At 40.6% G+C, this 20045-nt stretch overlaps 1 protein-coding gene across 1 annotated transcript in view; it reads right to left on the minus strand.

Annotated features, from left to right (window-relative positions):
* Window positions 1-1116: 1116 nt before the first annotated feature.
* The window catches only part of LOC134530926 (acetylcholine receptor subunit alpha-type acr-16-like), a 63515-nt gene continuing 44586 nt past the window's right edge, over window positions 1117-20045 (minus strand). The window contains exons 6-9 of the mRNA XM_063366241.1: window positions 15897-16065; window positions 14632-14784; window positions 12203-12372; window positions 1117-2200 (exon numbers count right to left, since the gene is read on the minus strand). Of these exons, the coding sequence (XP_063222311.1) occupies window positions 1988-2200; window positions 12203-12372; window positions 14632-14784; window positions 15897-16065 (705 nt within the window). The 3' untranslated portion in view covers window positions 1117-1987. The remainder of the gene's footprint in view (window positions 2201-12202; window positions 12373-14631; window positions 14785-15896; window positions 16066-20045) is intronic.

A 20045-nucleotide genomic window follows, 5' to 3' on the forward strand; every position in this document is an offset into this window, starting at 1 on the left:
TATGTTTTTTTTTTTTTTTTTTTTTATTTATTCCAACCGTGAAGTTGCATGAGCTAGCGGCTAACATCGGATATGTTCGGGACTGATCGGGGGTCCGTAAAACTAATATGAAAGCGGACTTCACGTCCAAGTTTCAACCCCCGCATGGTCGCATGGTATACTCTTTTCTACTCTGTCCATCTCTTCATCCATACCATCCTATGTCTCCTGTATACTAATACGCAATTAATGCCTTTGCATCCCGCGTGTATGTGTCCTGGGTTTTCCCTGCGTCTATGCAGGTTTTACCTGGGCCCTACTTAGAAAAGTTTTAAGCTAGTTTTAAAATGTGGGAGTAAGTCGTGGAGCCAATTACTGCCATTGCTGACCAATCCCCGCACAAAGCACACCATGCACGTGGCCGTTCCCTGCATGGCTAATCCCTGCATGTCTAGGCTTATATGCTTCGGCCTGAGATGCACCTAGGTCCCTCCCTAACCCGGACCCTCCTACAAATACCTACCTTTAGTTTTAAGTAGGCTTTGGAGAAAAATTGGCTCCTTCCAAGTATTTATCATACTTGCATGTATTGGCCTGAGATAGAATCTGCCGCAGAGGCGAACAGAATAAAACAACATTTAGGGATGGTTCCTTCCGTTGCTGTGAATTTTAATTGAAAAATATTTTTGGAATATTTAATGATCTTAATATTAGACACAAAGAGAGAGAACTCACACGCCTATATTTGTATAATTGAGAAAAATATATCCTGATATTTAAATTTCAAGACTCTATTCTTCTGTTTTAACTTCTTTTACAGATAGCAATGTATTAAATGACTTTTCACGACTGCTCTAACTACTCAGCATTCACATTTTAACATGTTTTTAAGGGCACAGTCCCATATTAATTTTTTTGCCTCAAGAGTGCTTTGCTACGGTTTGTTGTAAATAAAAACGAAATTTAATATAAATTACATTTATTCGATTGTTCATTAAATAGTAGCATATAGTAATATTTTGTTTTGGTGTGGTAAAATGTTAGGTTTAAAGCTGTGGGGATTTGTTTCTGGATGCAGATTTAAAAGCTTATTTGGTGTTGTCACTCATTGATTTACTTGTCAATAAAACGATATAAGACTAGCAATATACTTTATTAGTTAAACATTATAGTATATTTCGGTAAACATTTCGAATAACACTGTAGTATACTATGAAAAACCCCGATTTGCAAACAATTTTAAGAGACTCGATAAATCCACTTAATCGGCCACTCTTTGGTCGCATAGCTTTTTTAATAATGGCGTGGTCTCACAATGAACTTTGAAGTATCTGTGTGGTCACTATACATATGAGGCTTTGCAAATCAGCAGCGCATGGTTACAACGTGTGTTTTGCGAAGTATCTGAGTGGTCATTCAGTGAAGCTTCGCTAAACAGAATTGTGGCCACTCTACGAGATTTACGAAGGTGTTTATGGATGGTCACTTAAGAGGCCACTCCAATGTTTCAGGGGCACTACGCAACCCACGTTAACTTCATAAGATTCAATGCTATTTTCATTTTGCTTATAACTTATTAACTAATATAGATTTCGAAATGATGCTTGCTTGATATGTAAGACAACGATGCTCTTATCAAAGCCCCTTTCTTCAAAAATGTGCATAAATTATGGTTCAAACCTAGACAATACACTTATGCATATCAGTAAAGATCATTATAAAACCATAATTTTTGCACGTTTTTTAAGAAAGGGGCTTTGATAAGAGCATCGTTGTCTTATATATCAAGCAAGCATCATTTCGAAATCTATATTAGTTAATTAGTTATAAGCAAAATGAAAATAACATTTGATCTTATGCGGTTAACGCGGGTTGCGTAGTGCCCCTGAAACACTGGAGTGGCCTCTTAACGAGTGCTTCGCGAAGTATGCGAAGCAGCAAATGGGTCAGAGTGTGAGCTGTCGCGAACCAACAGAGTTAGTACGGCGAGTGTGTTCACGGGGCCCCGCTACACGGCGTACACGATGGCCAGCACGACGAACACCAGGCAGTAGACGAGGAAGGCCAGGCGGTCTACTGCGGCGGCCAGCAGCACCCAGTCGTGCTGGCAGCCCGCCTTCTCGCGCGGGATCATCTGGCGGTCGTCGCCGTGCTCCTCGAAGCCGGCGGGCTGCGGCTCGCGCATCTCCTCCGCGTGGCCGGACATCATCACGTGGTGCACCTGCACGCACCAGCGCACCCTTGCAGCCGCGTGCATCGCCATACCTTGGTGCAACACTACACCCAGCACCATGATACATCACCGAGCTCCCAGAACCGCCACGTGTACCATAACACACCACGTAGCACCGTGAAACAGCACTACACCCAGCACCATGACACATCACCCAGCCCCCAGAACCGCCACGTGTGCCATAACACACCACCTAGCAACGTGGAACAGCACTTTACCAACACCAAGCATTCCCACACATCACTACACCAAGCACAACCGATATATCACCAGGCACCCATCACCACCACGTAGCACCGTGAAACAGCACTACACCCAGCACCATGACACATCACCAAGCCCCCAGAACCGCCACGTGTACCATAACACACCACCTAGCAACGTGAAACAGCACTATACCAACACCAAGCACTCCGACACATCACTACACCAAGCACATCCGATATATCACCAGGCACCCATCACCACCACGTGCTCCATGACACCACGTAGCACCGTGAAACAGCACTACAACCAGCACCATGACACATCACCAAGCCCCCAGAACCGCCACGTGTACCATTACACACCACGTAGCACCATGGAATATCACTACACCCAGCACCATGACCACGCACCCATCACCCTCACGTGCACCATGACACCACGTAGCACCGTGAAACAGCACTACAGCCAGCACCATGACACATCACCAAGCCCCCAGAACCGCCACGTGTACCATAACACACCACCTAGCAACGTGAAACAGCACTATACCAACACCAAGCACTCCGACACATCACTACACCAAGCACATCCGATATATCACCAGGCACCCATCACCACCACGTGCTCCATGACACCACGTAGCACCGTGAAACAGCACTACAACCAGCACCATGACACATCACCAAGCCCCCAGAACCGCCACGTGTACCATTACACACCACGTAGCACCATGGAATATCACTACACCCAGCACCATGACCACGCACCCATCACCCTCACGTGCACCATGACACCACGTAGCACCGTGAAACAGCACTACAGCCAGCACCATGACACATCACCAAGCCCCCAGAACCGCCACGTGTACCATAACACACCACCTAGCAACGTGAAACAGCACTATACCAACACCAAGCACTCCGACACATCACTACACCAAGCACATCCGATATATCACCAGGCACCCATCACCACCACGTGCTCCATGACACCACGTAGCACCGTGAAACAGCACTACAACCAGCACCATGACACATCACCAAGCCCCCAGACCCGCCACGTGTACCATAACACACCACCTAGCAACGTGGAACAGCACTATACCAACACCAAGCACTCCGACACATCACTACACCAAGCACCACGATATATCACCAGGCACCCATCACCACCACGTGCTCCATGACACCACGTAGCACCGTGAAACAGCACTACACCCAGCACCATGACACATCACCAAGCCCCCAGAACCGCCACGTGTACCATTACACACCACGTAGCACCATGGAATATCACTACACCCAGCACCATGACCACGCACCCATCACCCTCACGTGCACCATGACACCACATAGTCTCGTGACACACCACATAGTCCCATGACACATCACTACACCCAGCACCATGACACATCGCTACACCAAGCACCAATAACCAAGACATCACCACCAAGCACCAATAACCAAGACATCACCACCAAGCCCCTTATACCATCACCACGTAGCACCATTGAACATCACTAAGCACCTCACACATCGCTACACCAAGCACCATGACACATCACCAAGCCTCATAAAACATTACAAATACCATAAATCATCACAAATACTACTTTAAAAATATCATTTTACATTTTACAAGTAAATTGTTTCAAAACATGTAGCAAAAATATTTACTTTTAATGTTACAGTTAGAAGTATTGTACATTTAAGTAAGACATACAAAATTTAGGTATGCTGTATAATCATGCTAGTAATAATTTGGTAGACTAAAATACTTGCTTGTTCAAGTTAGGCCATTAGTTATACATATTGCACGTAAATCTTTATTATAAGATTATCCTTGTATATTTACAAGAAAATAAGTCGGCAACTGTTTTCCAAAAAATTTCTTTGTTTAAATTAAATTAAATTAAATTTTTTTATTAAATGCACCCAACATTTTAGTATAATTTCTAGGATAATCTGGAAAGAATGACATGACCATTAACTTGACATTGGCTTGGCTCTGGTAGCTAGGTTCTCTGTTGCGCCGCTAGTAAAAACTCCTATGAAATTAAAATATATATTTTTGATCTCATAAGTTACGCAGTTAACAAATTTATTCACCCCTTTTGAAATGGGCTGTAGTCATCAAAAAAAGTGTACGACAAAATATTTTAGTAATATTTGCAATATTTATAACAATTTTAAACGGAATAGACGTTGTGTCTACTGAGGAAATAATAGCTAATTTTTTCTCTGCTACCCATTTTTGGTCACTACTTGCATAATTGTTTGGTCGTACAAAAACTAGCTTGATATAAAAGTTTAATGTACAGAATAGTCTATAAAAGAATGTCCTAGTTACACTGTAATGTTATAACAGTTTAATTTAGACTATTCACAACAACTCATACATAAAATTGAAGGTAAACAGAACTAGTTTTTCGTACAAATTTACAATATGTGCCCCGTTAGTTATATGGTACACATCCAACCTTAAGTCCTTTTCCCACACTTTGGTTAACAAGTCCGGAGTAATGGAAGCAATAGGCTCTTCTATTCTATGTCTGAATACTGGCAAATCATTAGGTAGTGGCGGAACGTAGACACGATCTTTTATAAAGCCCCAAAGAAAACTAATTCGTATGGCGTTATGTCAGGTGAACGTGGAGGCCAGTGAAAATGAGCTGTCGTCTCGACCATTACGACCAATCCAACGGTCAGGGACTTCGACGTTCAACGGTTCAACCCATTTTGTAAAAGAGATTCCAATGGGGAGGGGCTCCGTCCTGTTGCCAAATAAAGTTTACAGGTTCACCCTCTACTAATTATGCTCAGAAGTTGCCATTTTGCGAAAGTGGCACTGCAAGCGAGAAAACAACAAAGCAGTACTCGTGCATACGCTTTATCTAAAACTGTTTCAGTTACTTTTTAATTTTGGTCTTGAACCAAAACACTGCAACGCTTACAGTTGATACTATTAAAATTTATAACTGGGACACTTTTATGGTCATACTGTACTTAGAAGGCTTATAACAATTGGAATGGATTAGATACTGTGTACACTAAGGGAGTTTTTAATTAATTTTATCCTTCATTCCCTATTTTTTCCATGACTTGATCTGTTGGTTGGTGTTTTAAAAATTAATTTATTGGTACGTTGGAGGTTCGTGAGCGCAAATCTGTAGAATTACCAGGGGGTCCGCGGCATAAGGCTTATAATTCCTATTTCACAATTACGATTTTGCAAGCTCTAAATATCCTTTGCAAAGAGCTTTTTGTTTTTAGGGGGCCCGAGCCTCCCAAACACACCCCCACCTCATGGCAGGTATACTTATAATTACCTATTTTAAAAATGAGTTGTATTAATTATCCCAATTTTTCGAAGAAAAAAACTTTCCTCATTCATACCCCATTCGTCCGATTTTCTCCCAACTAGCTTGCTCGAGATTTTCTGTCTATATGTTAAATGTCGGTGTGGAAGTCATCTTGTCCACGAAGGGTATATGCAGAATGTCATAGTTTTAATAGCCTAATTTCGGAAATCAATTTCCCGTCAAAAGCAAGAAAAAAAAGCCTTATGAATTTTTTTTTAATTTATCCTTCAGGAGATGTTTCACCTTTTTCTTTTTCAAAATTTTTATCTAACTTGCCGTATAAAAACTCTAGTAATCATACCTGTAGATGAACGTTCATCTGCACCATGATAGCACCATTCAAACTAGAGTCAATCATATGTATTGTAACCATCGCAATGACAGTTTTCTTAGGTATTTTAAAAATTGTGATTTTTTTACTAGGATTATTTTAGCTTACCAAATATATTCCAAGGTAGTTTCATTTGGCACACCAATACGTTTTTTATGACCCATAATGCTTACAAAAGTAACTTACATATACGGGTTCATGTTGCTACACGTGGGTCCGCTATCTTAGAGACACATTTCCATTCATCGACTTCCGCTCCATTATCACGAAATTACTCCTACCAAATTCCGTATACCGAGAGATAAGATGTTTACACATCAATAATCGGACATGCATGCAATGTGAACTATCAAGTTCAAAATCACTAGGCGCTCTAGGCCGATATTCATGCATTAGTGGGAAAAACTTACTGATACTTAGTCAAAAAGTTTCCCTTTAAACATTTGTCATTATTACATTCATCGTCTCCGTTTCACGGTTACAATTCCGAAAGGGAAAGTGTGCCCTCACAAGGAAGGGCTTTTAAGGGGAATTAGGCCTCACTATCTTGGATTTCTCCATCTTCTTTCTATAACTGTAATGTTCAACTATTTATCCCAATTGTTGGCATGTCAACGCATAAATCATATCTCCTAGACCTTCTAGGCCTTGTTGCAACCTCGTGTTAGTGACACTCCAGTCTGTAAGCGCCGCGAAGACATAACTAATTATTTCAGGCGGGCGATTATTCAACTCTCATAATAATCACACCAGTTCACAAGTGTTGCCTTCAACAAGTAGCCAAAGCTAAGTACCATGCCTAGAGACAAGTTTTTATGGTTTTATTTTTAGGTTAATTTCGTTTTTAAAACAGGATATTTCGGTGTTATTGTTTTTATTTTTTTATGAATTCTATTTATTCATAAATATAGCATATTATTCAAAAAAATATGACACTTAAATGTTTCATAGTACTTATTTCACCAAGAATGTGTCGTTTTGACTGATAAATAATTCACTTATAATAACTTATAATAAGCGTGTCTAACTAATTGGAACGATAAAAACAAGTAATTGTGTGTTTCAAAACCGTTCAAACGTAATATGTAAAAATATGTTGCTACGTAATAACAGTTGCAAGATTAAAAGTGAAACTTTTTCCAACCTATTTAGTTTAATTTGGTATAAACTTCTAACTTCGTTAATTAGTTGCATTCATTGAATTTAATATATTCAAAAATTATGATTTTGTGATCCGAATTAATTTTTGATGAATAATGCTGGCTAATTTCAAGATTTTAGTTGCATTTTGTGCTTAATGGTGTAATAATTTGCATTTCGATGTCATATATGGTATATTGGCATGTTTTTCGTTGTTATTTCGGCTTTATCGCAATTCACCATATAATTTATCCCCATATATGCCATGTCAAACCAAAAAAAAATTATAGATGGAAGTTTTATTGCTGGCGGTATCAAAATATGTGAAATTGCAAGTCGGCGAGGCCTCATCCTCCTTGAGTTGCAGGGCGGAAATGGCTTGGCATCCCCCCACCACCTGCGAAATCTGCGCCCGTGGGTCCAGATAGTTGTTTATGTAACATCAACCCCGCTACGAGGAGCACGCCGGCAGTCGAGGATCGAAGACAGGCCGATGTGAAAGGGGTGGGGGTAGGACCAACAGACTTGTGGGACGCGAGCGGCCCAATCAGGCGACGAGGAGTAACGTGCCTGCAGTGTACATTTTAATGGGCATTATTTACTCTCTCTCTCTCCCTTTCCAATACACGGTATCTGCTACTAGCGTCATCCTTGTTTGGGCGTGCTCTGTTGCCAGATACACTCGTAGATCAAGAAGTTTAGGCACAGCCTTAAAAAGTATTGAAAAATTAAAAAAAAAACTTTGAGTGAGAATTTTGAAAATACGTTTATTATATCAAGAGCACCATCTGAAAATATTCAATTATAATTTTTTAATAAACGTAACTAAAATATGCCTTCTTGGTTTCAACAGTTTTTTTTGCTACCAAACGTTTTTACATAATTTCGTATTAAAATGTTTGACCTAGTCTGACTAAAATTGCATAATTAATAAATGCTACAAACAGTTTCTGCTGTGGAAAATTAATTTTTAATTTAATTTTTCATAGTGTATAAAATTGTATTAATACTTTCACAAGACACTGTTTCGAGGTCTTAGAAAACTCAAGCAATAGTAAAATTAAAGAAATATTAACACAAAATTAAGAGAAGATAATAATTAGAATGTTTTCGATGTGGGTAGTACGAGCGTGGCAAGAGCGGGCGCCACGGACTGCGGCTGTCTGTCGCCGGGGCGCTATCGAGGCAGCGAGGCAGGAAGCAGCAGATACAGGCAGGCAGCCCTTCCACGGCTGATTACCACGCGCCGTCTCGCCTGGACGACGAGGCGGGTCCGCTTCCGCCCCGCGGCCAATCACGGCCGGGTTAATTACCCGAGATGACAGCTGAGTGGACTGCCGAGCGCGGCCCGTGGTTCGCGAGCGTCGAGCAGCCAGGCTCACTCGAAACGGTTGAGAGCACTGGATTCTCCCGACCTACCCCCGGCATCTTCACGGTCCCCTCCCACATGTGCGCCCTATCAGGGTAGGGTGGGAGAAACTTCCAGTTCGTTTATACATTCCACAGCAATGAATTTAAACAGAACTGCTAGGGATCACTCCCTCTTTTTTATCGGGAAGGTATTAGAGCTTCGGCAATGACCAGCGGCTGGGGCCTCCATCCCAGCATAGTCACCGCCTCAGCCCCGTACCTCGCTGTGTCCTGAGCCCTAAGACTTTATCAGCACTGCTGGCACCTTCCCCGATCTCCCACATCACACTGGGACTTCTCCAAACACCCAGTGAACCCGTGGTGGTGCGTCGGGACAGTGAAAAATGGGGAAAAAAAGAGTCAGAGAGTAGGTGCGTACGTAGAGTTTCATTTTGGGAGGGCGGATGAAACCACACTTCCCACTGTTTACTTGAAATTATTTCCATTTGTTGGTGGGAATCTCTAAATAGTAAATGAACAAAGTCCCTAATTGGTTACTTCTTCTAAACTACACAATGAAATTTGATGCGGATTCCACCATCGTTGTTTATAATTCATGTTTAACGCTGACTTTTACATGACTTATGAATCAAATTAATGTACTACAGAATTGCGAGTCTTAATAGGACCTACTGAAAAGTTCGTGATAGCAGATGTCTAACTCTTAAGGATGACGCTCAGAAACCAATTAAATCTTTTAAAATTGGTTGAAAAATAATTAGTTATTTGCGAATATATTTTGACTGACATATCATTAATCCTTAACCGATTAAATATTTATGTAACCTTAGGCATTTAATTTATATGAAAATTGACTGATACACCATATCACATATGTTCCATCAAACCTCAATTTTAATACGTACCTAATTATTTTTATTTGTTTATCTGTTACATCTTTCTCATTTATGTGTGAAATCAGGCAGATAGGTAAAAATTTGGTGCAATCAGTGTATTCTAAGTGCTTTTTATTTATATATAAATTTAAATTTGAAATAATAATACCCGTCATTTGCGAGAACTTGATGCTTGTAAGAACTTACTTATTAAATCTAAAATACACCACATCAGTAGATTGCCTCCGCGGAAGCCGGGGTGAGTCGCAAGTTATAGATATTTTAGGATTTCAAGGGAGGAATATATCCACTAATATCCCCCTCCCCCCTCCTGTGTTAGCCCTTGAGGGGTGGGGACTCCAAAGACAAGTCCCCTCCGAAAATTTATTTGGCGTAGTTTCCCCTTTCCCAAAATTATCTTCTAATTTTTTTTCTTCATATTTCTAGAAAACATTTTTTTTCTTTTTACTGCACCAAGGATACAGGAAAAAAAATATTTATTAGTGAATCAAAATTCAACTTTTATTTTAGCTGAAACATTTTTATTATTTTAAAATGTGTTATTTAAATAAAATAAGTTTAAAATTCCTTTGATAGGAGCTTAAATAGTTTTATAGTACATTAAACTATTCAAGAATCATGAAATCCACTTTTTACCCTAACAGCAAACGCACCACTCCCCCTAAACTGCGTTTCTTTGATCTAGTTGCACGTCACTGTCAAGGCCTGAGGCACATCCATTTCACCGGGCTCTGATTAAGAATTAGCATAAATTCAACAACTACGCCAATTTAAAAGAAAAAAAGTGAGCGAGTCTTTCAATACTCGGTAACGAGCAAATAAATGTCTGCTCAGGTTATAAATACACTTATTATATAGAAAAACGGACAAAAGATTTAACTTAGAATTCTTTAAAATAATGCCGAGCGTGGTAAGCATACGCAATTTCTGTTTTCAGCTACATTTCTTGACGTGAATCACACGTAATTTCTGCACCCGCCGCTAGAACTCGTTGCCGGAGCAGCTACGTCGACTATTGAATCATTCGATTAACAGACCGAAATTTTAAACAATATAATGAAACGGGTCTGACAAAAGTGAAAAAGACTTTAAAAAAAAAACTAAACCCCGGCTTTGGACCTGATTTTAAAAAAAGGAATGTTTTAAAATACTGCCCATCTTGTTGAAATTAATTGAACAGTTAATACTTTAAAGTTTCCCGTGGGCTTTGTGAACTTTGGTTAGCGTCATCCGCCACAGATGGCAGCACCGCGGTTACACATTACCGTTCCATGCGACTTCCGTTCCGTTCACGGAATTACTCCCACCAAATGCCGTATACCGAGAGCTAAGGTGTTACACATCGAAAACAATCACTCCCGACCTAGAGTACTCATCTACAGACACAAAAGCAGAGACGGCCTCAACTTGTACAAGAAGAGAGCGTGAAATATGACCGCTATACCCACATACTGCCTCGGCGGCAGTCCACGTGACACTAGCCGGTCCCTGGTCAAGGTTTGCGAGAACATTTGCGCATCCTTGCACAGGGAAGAGGCTCGTGTGTGCCGGGCTTCAAGGAGAAGGACAAGATTCCTTGAATGTCGATCAGTCCCCGAACATATCCAAAGTTCGCCGCTCACTCGTGCAAAAGTCATTTAAATGTCTAGCAACCTAACCCAACCATTCTTTAATTTATGTTACGATCATCATCTCGTGCGAAAACCTATCCTCCCGTGGAAATTTTTTGCGTAAATTCTAATACATTAACAAATATTTGACCTATTATTAATGTAACTAACCTTACATAACTTTTACATATAAAAAACGGGTACGTGGCTGCTACGTGCGTTAGATGTGAAATTTCACATATAGAGGCATTGGGAATTTGTTAGGTAAACAACAATTTTAAACACATTGAATTAAACGTTAAGTGTCCATCTCTTCAGGGGAATATAGTAATGAAATAATGGGGTTTGGAGAAAACTGTTTGTCTTATCCTGCGTAATGCACCCTGCGAAATATATGTTTTGTATTCAAAAACTAAAGTCTCCGCAGTGGTTGTCCAGCACGTTAAGAGGCCACTCCAGTGTTTCAGGGGCACTACGCAACCAGCGTTAACCTCATGAGATTCAATGCTATTTTCACTAATATAGATTTCGAAATGATGCTTGCTTGATATGTAAGACAACGATGCTCTTATCAAAGCCCCTTTCTTCAAAAATGTGCATAAATTATGGTTTTATACTAATCTTTACTAATATGCATAAGTGTATTGTATAGGTTTAAACCATTATTTATGCACTTTTTGAAGAAATGGGCTTTGATAAGAGCATCGTTGTCTTACATATCAAGCAAGCATCATTTCGAAATCTATATGAGTTAATAAGTTATAAGCAAAATGAAAATAGCATTGAATCTTATGAGGTTAACGCGGGTTGCGTAGTGCCCCTGAAACACTGGAGTGGCCTCTTAAGAAGATAAAACGAAGCCTAATAAATCACGAAGACTCAAGTCCGCATTGAAGAGAGTACATAAACGAAAGACTCCGGAGCTGGCCCCGCGATGAAAGAAAAGTTGTTGATGCTTCCTCGCCTTGCACACTGCTCCACAGTACCAACTCGCTAGCGCTTCCCTCCGCGCCATCTCGGGCGACCACCGCCGCGGACTCAACAAGCTGATAAGGGGGGAGGAGGAAGGAGTACCTGCGCGATGATGTGGCCCAGGCCGAGCGCGCGCCCCAGCCAGCCCGTCAGCACGTTCTTGACGACCCAGGGCAAGGGCGCGGCGTGGCGGCTCCTCGACAGGTTGATCACCACCACCGACACCACCAGCGACAGGCACACCAGGTACAGGCTGCTGCTGTAGAACAGCACTGCAACACGCGGGAAGGGTCCGAAACCCTCAGACATCCCCTCCCCCTGGCTCTGCTCCCATGTTTGGATGAAAATCATTAAAAAGGAGAAAATATTAATGTATTAGCACTTAAAGTCGAATATAACAAAATCCTTCTTGCACCGAAATAACTCAAGAAAGAAAATACAATGATATAAAAATATACTAATCCCAGTGTTAATATTTTTGCAGGTAGGCGGTTGGACGGTAAATGTCGAAAGTATTCTTCCAGCCACGCGTCTGACACCATAAAAGCCATAGTTCTATAGTCTTTTGGGGGGAAAAAAATTATTGATTTAGGAATTATAGACTAAAACTAAAGCGTTTAAAGATAAAGGCTACATACAAGGGGTTAATCCGAAACAGTAAACAACACGATTCCATGCATTCAGTACATTCTAGGACTGACATAAATGTTTGCCTTCGAGTTTATAACAACAATTAAGTAAGGGCACTTTTATTAGCATAAGCATTACAAAAAAATTAAATATGCTTATAATTTTTTATTTAAATTAAAATCGAACGAAATATTTGAAGCAAAATAATTGAGGATAGTATTACCTCCTTAAAGGGGTGCTTTCCTCAGTTATCTTGCCTCTAGCAATTTAAATTTTCTCCAGGCTATTTCAATTAATTTCATAAACCATTTGTGATACTTTACAAATGGCCATTGGCTAAAAAAGGCAATAAATTTTTTTTACGAAAAGTTTTCCAGACCAGCTGTGTGTTGAAACTTTGTAGCATTGTCTGTGTTTCGCGGTTGGCTGCGTTTATTTCAGGCGCAAGTCCACCAACCATAGCCATCCAGTGCGAAAGCAAACGCGTTCTGAATGGCCCGGCCAAATAGGGCAATGGTTTCTCTTGCAGACGTCCGCCAATCACAAGGGAACAATCGCTAGCTCTGGCATACCTTACTGCATTGTAATGAGCGATCATATTTTTTTCGGGAAAATACATGCCACACATACTAATAAACTATCTAGGCTTTCGTGATTCAGTCACGTCAAAGAGATATATTGTAAAATCGTTTCGCTTTGCATTGCAGTAGGTATCTTTAAGGTTGAGAAAAACTACTTGATTTCTCAACCCTCGTGGTACCTGCTGCATTGCAGAGCGGAACTTCGGTACCATCGACGAAATCAACTTAGAAAGTCTAGATGGTTTATTAGCTTATCTATGGTTTTATCACTGTAATTAGTGATTTTTACGGTTTTTGGCAACATTAAATGTCATTTTATATTTCAAACCTAGCCTTTATTGAGAACACTAAATTACATATTTTACCTTTTGTTATGGTGTCTTTATCGCAATATTTTTAAGGATATTATTTATAAATAAGCACTACATGTTACCCTCTAGACAGCCAGCTTATTATACGACTTTATCATGCGTATGATAACAATGTTAAAAGCACAGCATCAGTTCAGCAGCTGAACTGTTAGGAACTCATGTCAAATTACATTAGCCTATTAAAAATATACCATTATATATATACACCTATGTGTGTGTGTGTGTGTGGACACAATCTCGTGTGCGCCACTGTGTATTGTATGAATAGCCACAGGGGCTAATCTTCGGTCACACTGTTTGAATAATAAAAAAAATAGAACCCTTCCGCGACGTTTCTAAATTACTGACACATCCATCGGGACAAAGAGGGCTATTCATCCTCGTCATGGACACTTTGGTTTGTTTGTTTCTTTTCAAGGGTATGGTGAAAACAAAATTTTTGATCTTGCTAAGTGCACAAAGAACTAGCGACTTTGCAACAGTCACGCTCAGCTGTGCAATGAGAGATCCACCATGTATGGATCTCCGCGGCCTGTCTGGAGAGCTCATGGGGAAAAGGCGGAGGGGGTGGGGAGGGGCCATTGGCGTAGCTGTGTTCATAAAGTTGGGGGGGGACAAATAATGATTTTGATGTCATGTAAACACGTTCCCCTCTTACTAGACGGGGGGTCCGGGGTTCCTCCACCGGAAAAATTTGGATTTTAAAAGTGCAAAATAGCGCCTTTTAAGCAGTTTTTGTATGTAACCATTGGATACATCGATGTTTCCTTACGATAAAATTTGATGAGTGAAGAAATTACAAATAAAGTTGGGCAGAATAATATTATAAAATAAAAATATCACGGTCCAGAAAGTTGGGGGGGGGGGGGGACACGTCCCCCCTGTCCGCCCCGGTTCCTACGCCCCTGGGAGGGGGAGAGAGGCAGAGGGGGTGGGGAGGAGCACGCACCCACGAGCGGCGTGTGGCTGGCCATGGCGGGCAGCTTCTGGGAGAAGTACAGCAGGAAGATGCAGATGATGATGGCCGTGCAGCCTCCCAGCAGGATCTTCTCCCCGGCCTGCGGCGGCAGCCAGAAGTTGGCCAGCGTCATCAGCACGATCACTGCAACAGCCGCGACGGCGACCGCCCGCAGCTCAGCGAGTGCTTGTTGGCAGGCCATGCACAGGATTGTGCACACGACTTGTGCGGGCTCACAAATGAAATCTTACTGTTGATTTCAGCCAATGAAATTTCGCGATGTATCCGACATCTGTTGGCAGTGTTAGTAACTACCAAATAACTATCCCGTGACATTTGACCAGCAATTTTTAAGCACAGTTTTTCAACATATAAGGTTACATAAACAAATTAGCTAACCATTCTAATCACGACTCAATTTTTTATTTACAATTTTTGCTAGTGACTTATAAGTTATAGCAAAAATTAATTTTTTAAAGCAGGAATTACAACTGAGCATTGTTATGTCTCGACAGTTTCTTGCCACGATGTGATTGATAAATATAAACACTTCTCTAGTCCTGCCAAAATGTCTTCCTATTCTACTCTCATTGGTTGTTGCGCCATGCGTCCGTAACAGAAATGAAATATATTAATTTCCCTTCTAATCACACTACCTGTCTCCCATGCACATGACAATTCTGCGTGTTGTTGCGAAACTGTAGGTTAGAAAATTATGGTGGTTAAATATTGTGCACACGACCTACTGTTACTTTTAAGGCCCCCGACCGACCAGTCCGAACTGACAGTTTGGACTGAACTGAATCCTGTCCTACACACGATCAGTCTTTTCGTTGCTGTTGCTGTTGGATGTACCGTAGAATATGGAAGAAACTTTGGATGTTGCAATCGCATTTGCACATTTAGTTAGAAAAAGGAAAACAAAATACCAAAGAAAACCAAAGCGTATAAACAAAGATGTCTGCCACGACACTCAGCTGATGGACTGATTATTTGGACTGATGGTTTGGACTTGCTAGACGCTGCTCCCACTCACGGCATTTCTGACTGAGTTCTCTCGAGCCCACAGTCCGATTTGATGGGAAGCCGTCATTTCGCCAGCCCATCAGTTCACACACCGCAGTTCCGACTCAGCAGTTCGGACTGATCGTGTGTAGGAGGTTATTTTTTCAGTTGTGCGCTCAGCTTTGGTCAGTGGGGTGTTGGCTGTAAGCAAGGTTGAAGCATGGGGGGAGGGGAGGGGAGGGGTTACTGACCGCTGGCCGGCGTGATGATGAGCGCGTTGTAGGAGGGCGAGCGCCGCCTCAAGGTCACGTTGTAGATGATGTCCGGGTAGGGCTCCGTGCAGCAGTCGTACATCTTGAGGTTGACGCTCTCCTCCACGTCCACCAGCTCCCACTCCGAGTTCTCCTCCATCAGCTCGATCTGCGCCGCCAGTCCCACACGTGCTCCAACCGCGAGTCATTCAGCGTGACATCCAACCTCGGTAGCGAACCAACTCACCTGTTCTCATGTTACAAACACACCTATAATACGAGACTAGGACGCGACGTTTAACGTAGGATTCTTTAAAACAATGCCGTGTTTCCAAGTACATTTCCTCGCGCGAATCACACGTAGTTCCCGCATCCACCGCTAGAATTCGTTGTCGGAGCAACTAAGTCGTCTATCGAATCATTTGATTTGCAGAGCGTAAGGTTAAACTATATAATGAAACGGCTCCGATAAAAGCAAAAAATTATTTTAATAAAAATATTAAACCCCGGCTTCAGGCCCGATTTTACAAAGAATTGTATCAAAATACTGCCCATATTTTTAAAATTATTAAATAGTTATTACTATAAATTTTCCCTTTGGCTTTGTGAACTTCGGTGCACGCCATTCGCCACAGATGGCATCACCGTGGTTATTACACATGTCCGTTCCACGCGAATTCCGTTCCATTCACGAAATTATAGCCACCATTTGCCGTATACCGAGAGCTAAGATGTTACACACCAAAAACACTACAGGTAATAAATAACATTTAAAATTCAAAGTTCAGTACGGAAAATGTTCTGGCACTGGTGCAGATTGTGTGACAACCGTTAAATTACCATAAATAGAAAACCACGATTAAAAATTTTATTCAAAACAAACTTAGTTTCTCTTGCTGCACGCAGAAAACTATAAAATTATTTTTTTTCATAACTGATATATTTATAATATTAATTTATTTCATAAACTTGCTTAAAAATGTTTGTCTCGGTGTTACTCAGTTCGATAGTCACTTACAATCTGAACTTCGTTCTCGCCAAAGTAAAAAAGGCATTATTTACCAATGCCAATAATCAAGATAAACATGTAGCCTACATACCTAAATTTCTTTGACAAAATGACATAAATACCGACGGGGCACTTCCGTCTTCACACCCATTCATAGCGTCATTCTCGTCCCATTGCCTCGTCGTCACTCACGACCTGACGTCTCCTGATGTGCCAACTCAAGGCAGAGTAGATCAAACGAAAGGGAAGAGTTGACTTTATAAATATTCATTCCAAAAACTCGGAATTTTGGTGGGGGAGGGGGGAGGAGGGTATTTCTCGGTTGAAATAAAAAATAACTAAATACTTTCTGTTTAAGGTTTAATTTTCACACAGGTAACTTCAGCTTATTTTGCATGGATTTTAAGGACACGAGCATTATGGTTTGCGCCCTGGTATGACTGGATCAAAGAAAATCTAACTGTACAACTTAATTGCAAGTAAGTATAATATCACCGAGGAGATACGGGTTGAAATATCGACAGTGTAAAACCAGGGGGGGAAACGTGACGGACGTTTCCGTGATACGGCAGTTTTGCGCTGGGTGCTCCCGTCTCCTTCAGCGCTACAGTCTCGCCATCTCTGATGTTCTCGACGTGGTTTAGGCGTTAAGCCATCATGTACGACTCACTCGTACAAGGATTTTTTGTTTCTTTTTCTTGAAATTAATATCATTTAATGGCTATTCCTGTAAAACCATCACAGTATATATCTAGAATATTATGTATTGAACCAAATTTTGTGGCCAGATGTTTACTAAATGATACCAAATAACATTTAAAATTACACGCAATTTTCGTTACTACACTGTAAATTATTTTTGTAAATGGAAATAAAAAAATTATATTCATATAAGATACATATATTTGTAAATAGGCTATGTACATTCACATGAAAAAAAATGTATCACTACAAAATGATGTTCGCAATAATACTGTGTTCGAATTCTTTACCCGGCCATTTATACTTGGTGTTGTCCCAGTACCTCCAATGGTTCAAGTTATTTGTAAACAGTTCCCAAATAGCTTTCCAGTATTAACTGCGCACATTAATAAGCTTAATAACACAAAATAAAGTCCAATTATTTAATATTCGATTATATTTTTCATGGTTTTAAAAATATATGCTTGAATGAAACAGCAATTAAAATATAAAACTCTGCCCCAATTTTAATAAAAAATACTCATCATTATCTCGAATAATGTATTTTACATATGCGAAAATAATCATAGCCATGTGTTGTACAAAGTAACAATAATTTTCTTGTGGTATTACAAAATATTTCTTGGCAAGTGGTTTCCAAACGAATCTTTCGTAAAAGTACAGAACATATTTTTCTGTGTACGATAATTCACGTGGTATTTTACAGCTTGCTAGTAAATATCTGATACCAAAATTCTTGACCAGGTAAATTACGTGATAAATTGGCTACAAAATGAAATAACCAACGTGGCAATTTTCATCTCTAAGCTAACTAAAACCAGGCAGGTTTCGTAGGACGGTTCTTGGTTAGACAAGGACCCAGGCCTGAGTCTATACGCCTACTCATGCTGGGGATTAGCAAAGACAGGGTTGCACGCAACATGTGCTCTGTCTGGGGAATGGTCAGACATGGTAGCAATTGAAGCCATGGCTATTTCCTCTATCTTAAATCTACTCTAAAAGTTGTTAAAATGGGCCCAGGTAAAATCTTACATAGACACAAGGGGGAAATAAACCTGGGCTCAGTCGGGGTGTAGCGGGCATGCTTGTACGGGTGCAGGAAAATACAGGGATAAGAGGATGGCCCAGGTGAAGAGTTGGTCAGGGCAGGAAGTAGTCTGCCACGCAGATCCGCTTTATGCCCTTGTCACACTACACTGTGGAAAATGTTCTCCTTAAATTTACGAAGGACGCTGGTTACAAATTATCTAGGGATCTTAGTTAATTTACGGTTATATTTATAAGTTTAGTGTACTCGAGTTCGCTTACTTTGAACGTGAAGCAACAATTAATAATCCTATTACATTAACAAAACATTCAAAAACATTTTGAATCTACAGAGAAAACCTTATATTTTCTTCCGCGGGTGTGTTTGCCTTGTTTACAACGTAACACACAACAAGCAAGTCTGGACCCGGCGTAGCTTCTACGAAGTTCCAGCAATCTGAAGTTACGACGAACGGTTCGTTTATTTCGGATTACTTCTTCGTTGAAAAGTCAGTCAACTTACCGGAGCTGTTGCCAATTTACACTCGGAGATTTCTTCCAGATCAATAATTGTATGCATGTTTGATTTTGATAAATTTACTTGGTGTTCAAATTGTGTAAAGTCAGGGGAAAAAAGTGTCATGTCAGGGAAGCTGAAATTGGCAGGGAATGTCAGGGAAATTACTTTAAATCCTGGAATGTTTATGAGAATTCCCCAGGGAGTGATAGCAATTTGGGGGGAAAATGTCACGCTCCAGTCCGCCATCACACAGACTGTGAAAGCAATTTTCTTTAGATGGTGTTTAAGTGCATAGTCATACATACTATTGAATAGCGTATGCAAGGTTATGTTAAGTATAAAAAGAAACAAATATAGTAGAGAGACAGAACCAGGCCATCTCTGGGAATGGAGGGGGGCTGAATTTTCTTTATTATTTTCAGAAAATTGACCAGATAGATAAATAATTATTAAAAAGTTAATGCTGGCCAGGAAAAGTAGGGAAAGAATCGGGGAAATTGTATTACTGACTTGTGTGGCCACTCTGTAAGTGCATTCTTGACAGACGTTCACTTTGTATCCTAAGATAAGTGAAAGAAAGAATTATCAGTCAAAGAATGCTGCTGAATTCGTAGCGGAGGTGGCAGAGACGCACAGGATGTTTCCGAACACATTAGGATGCGTCCGTACCGCACAAGGCCCTATAAACCTTAGCAAATTGAGCCACAATTTAAAGAACACATTTTTAAAGGATGGAATGTAACAGAATGCTTTTACTACTACAGCACCACATTTTGACATTTGTTGGTGCTAATGTTAACGCATCCATTTTGAGAGATGATGTCTACGGAAATTCAGCAAAACATAAATGAACACCCATTGGTAAATACAACTATAAAAGGTTAATGTAGCT

The sequence above is a fragment of the Bacillus rossius genome, chromosome 3 (genome assembly GCF_032445375.1).
Source record: "Bacillus rossius redtenbacheri isolate Brsri chromosome 3, Brsri_v3, whole genome shotgun sequence".
In the NCBI taxonomy this organism is placed as follows: domain Eukaryota; kingdom Metazoa; phylum Arthropoda; class Insecta; order Phasmatodea; family Bacillidae; genus Bacillus; species Bacillus rossius.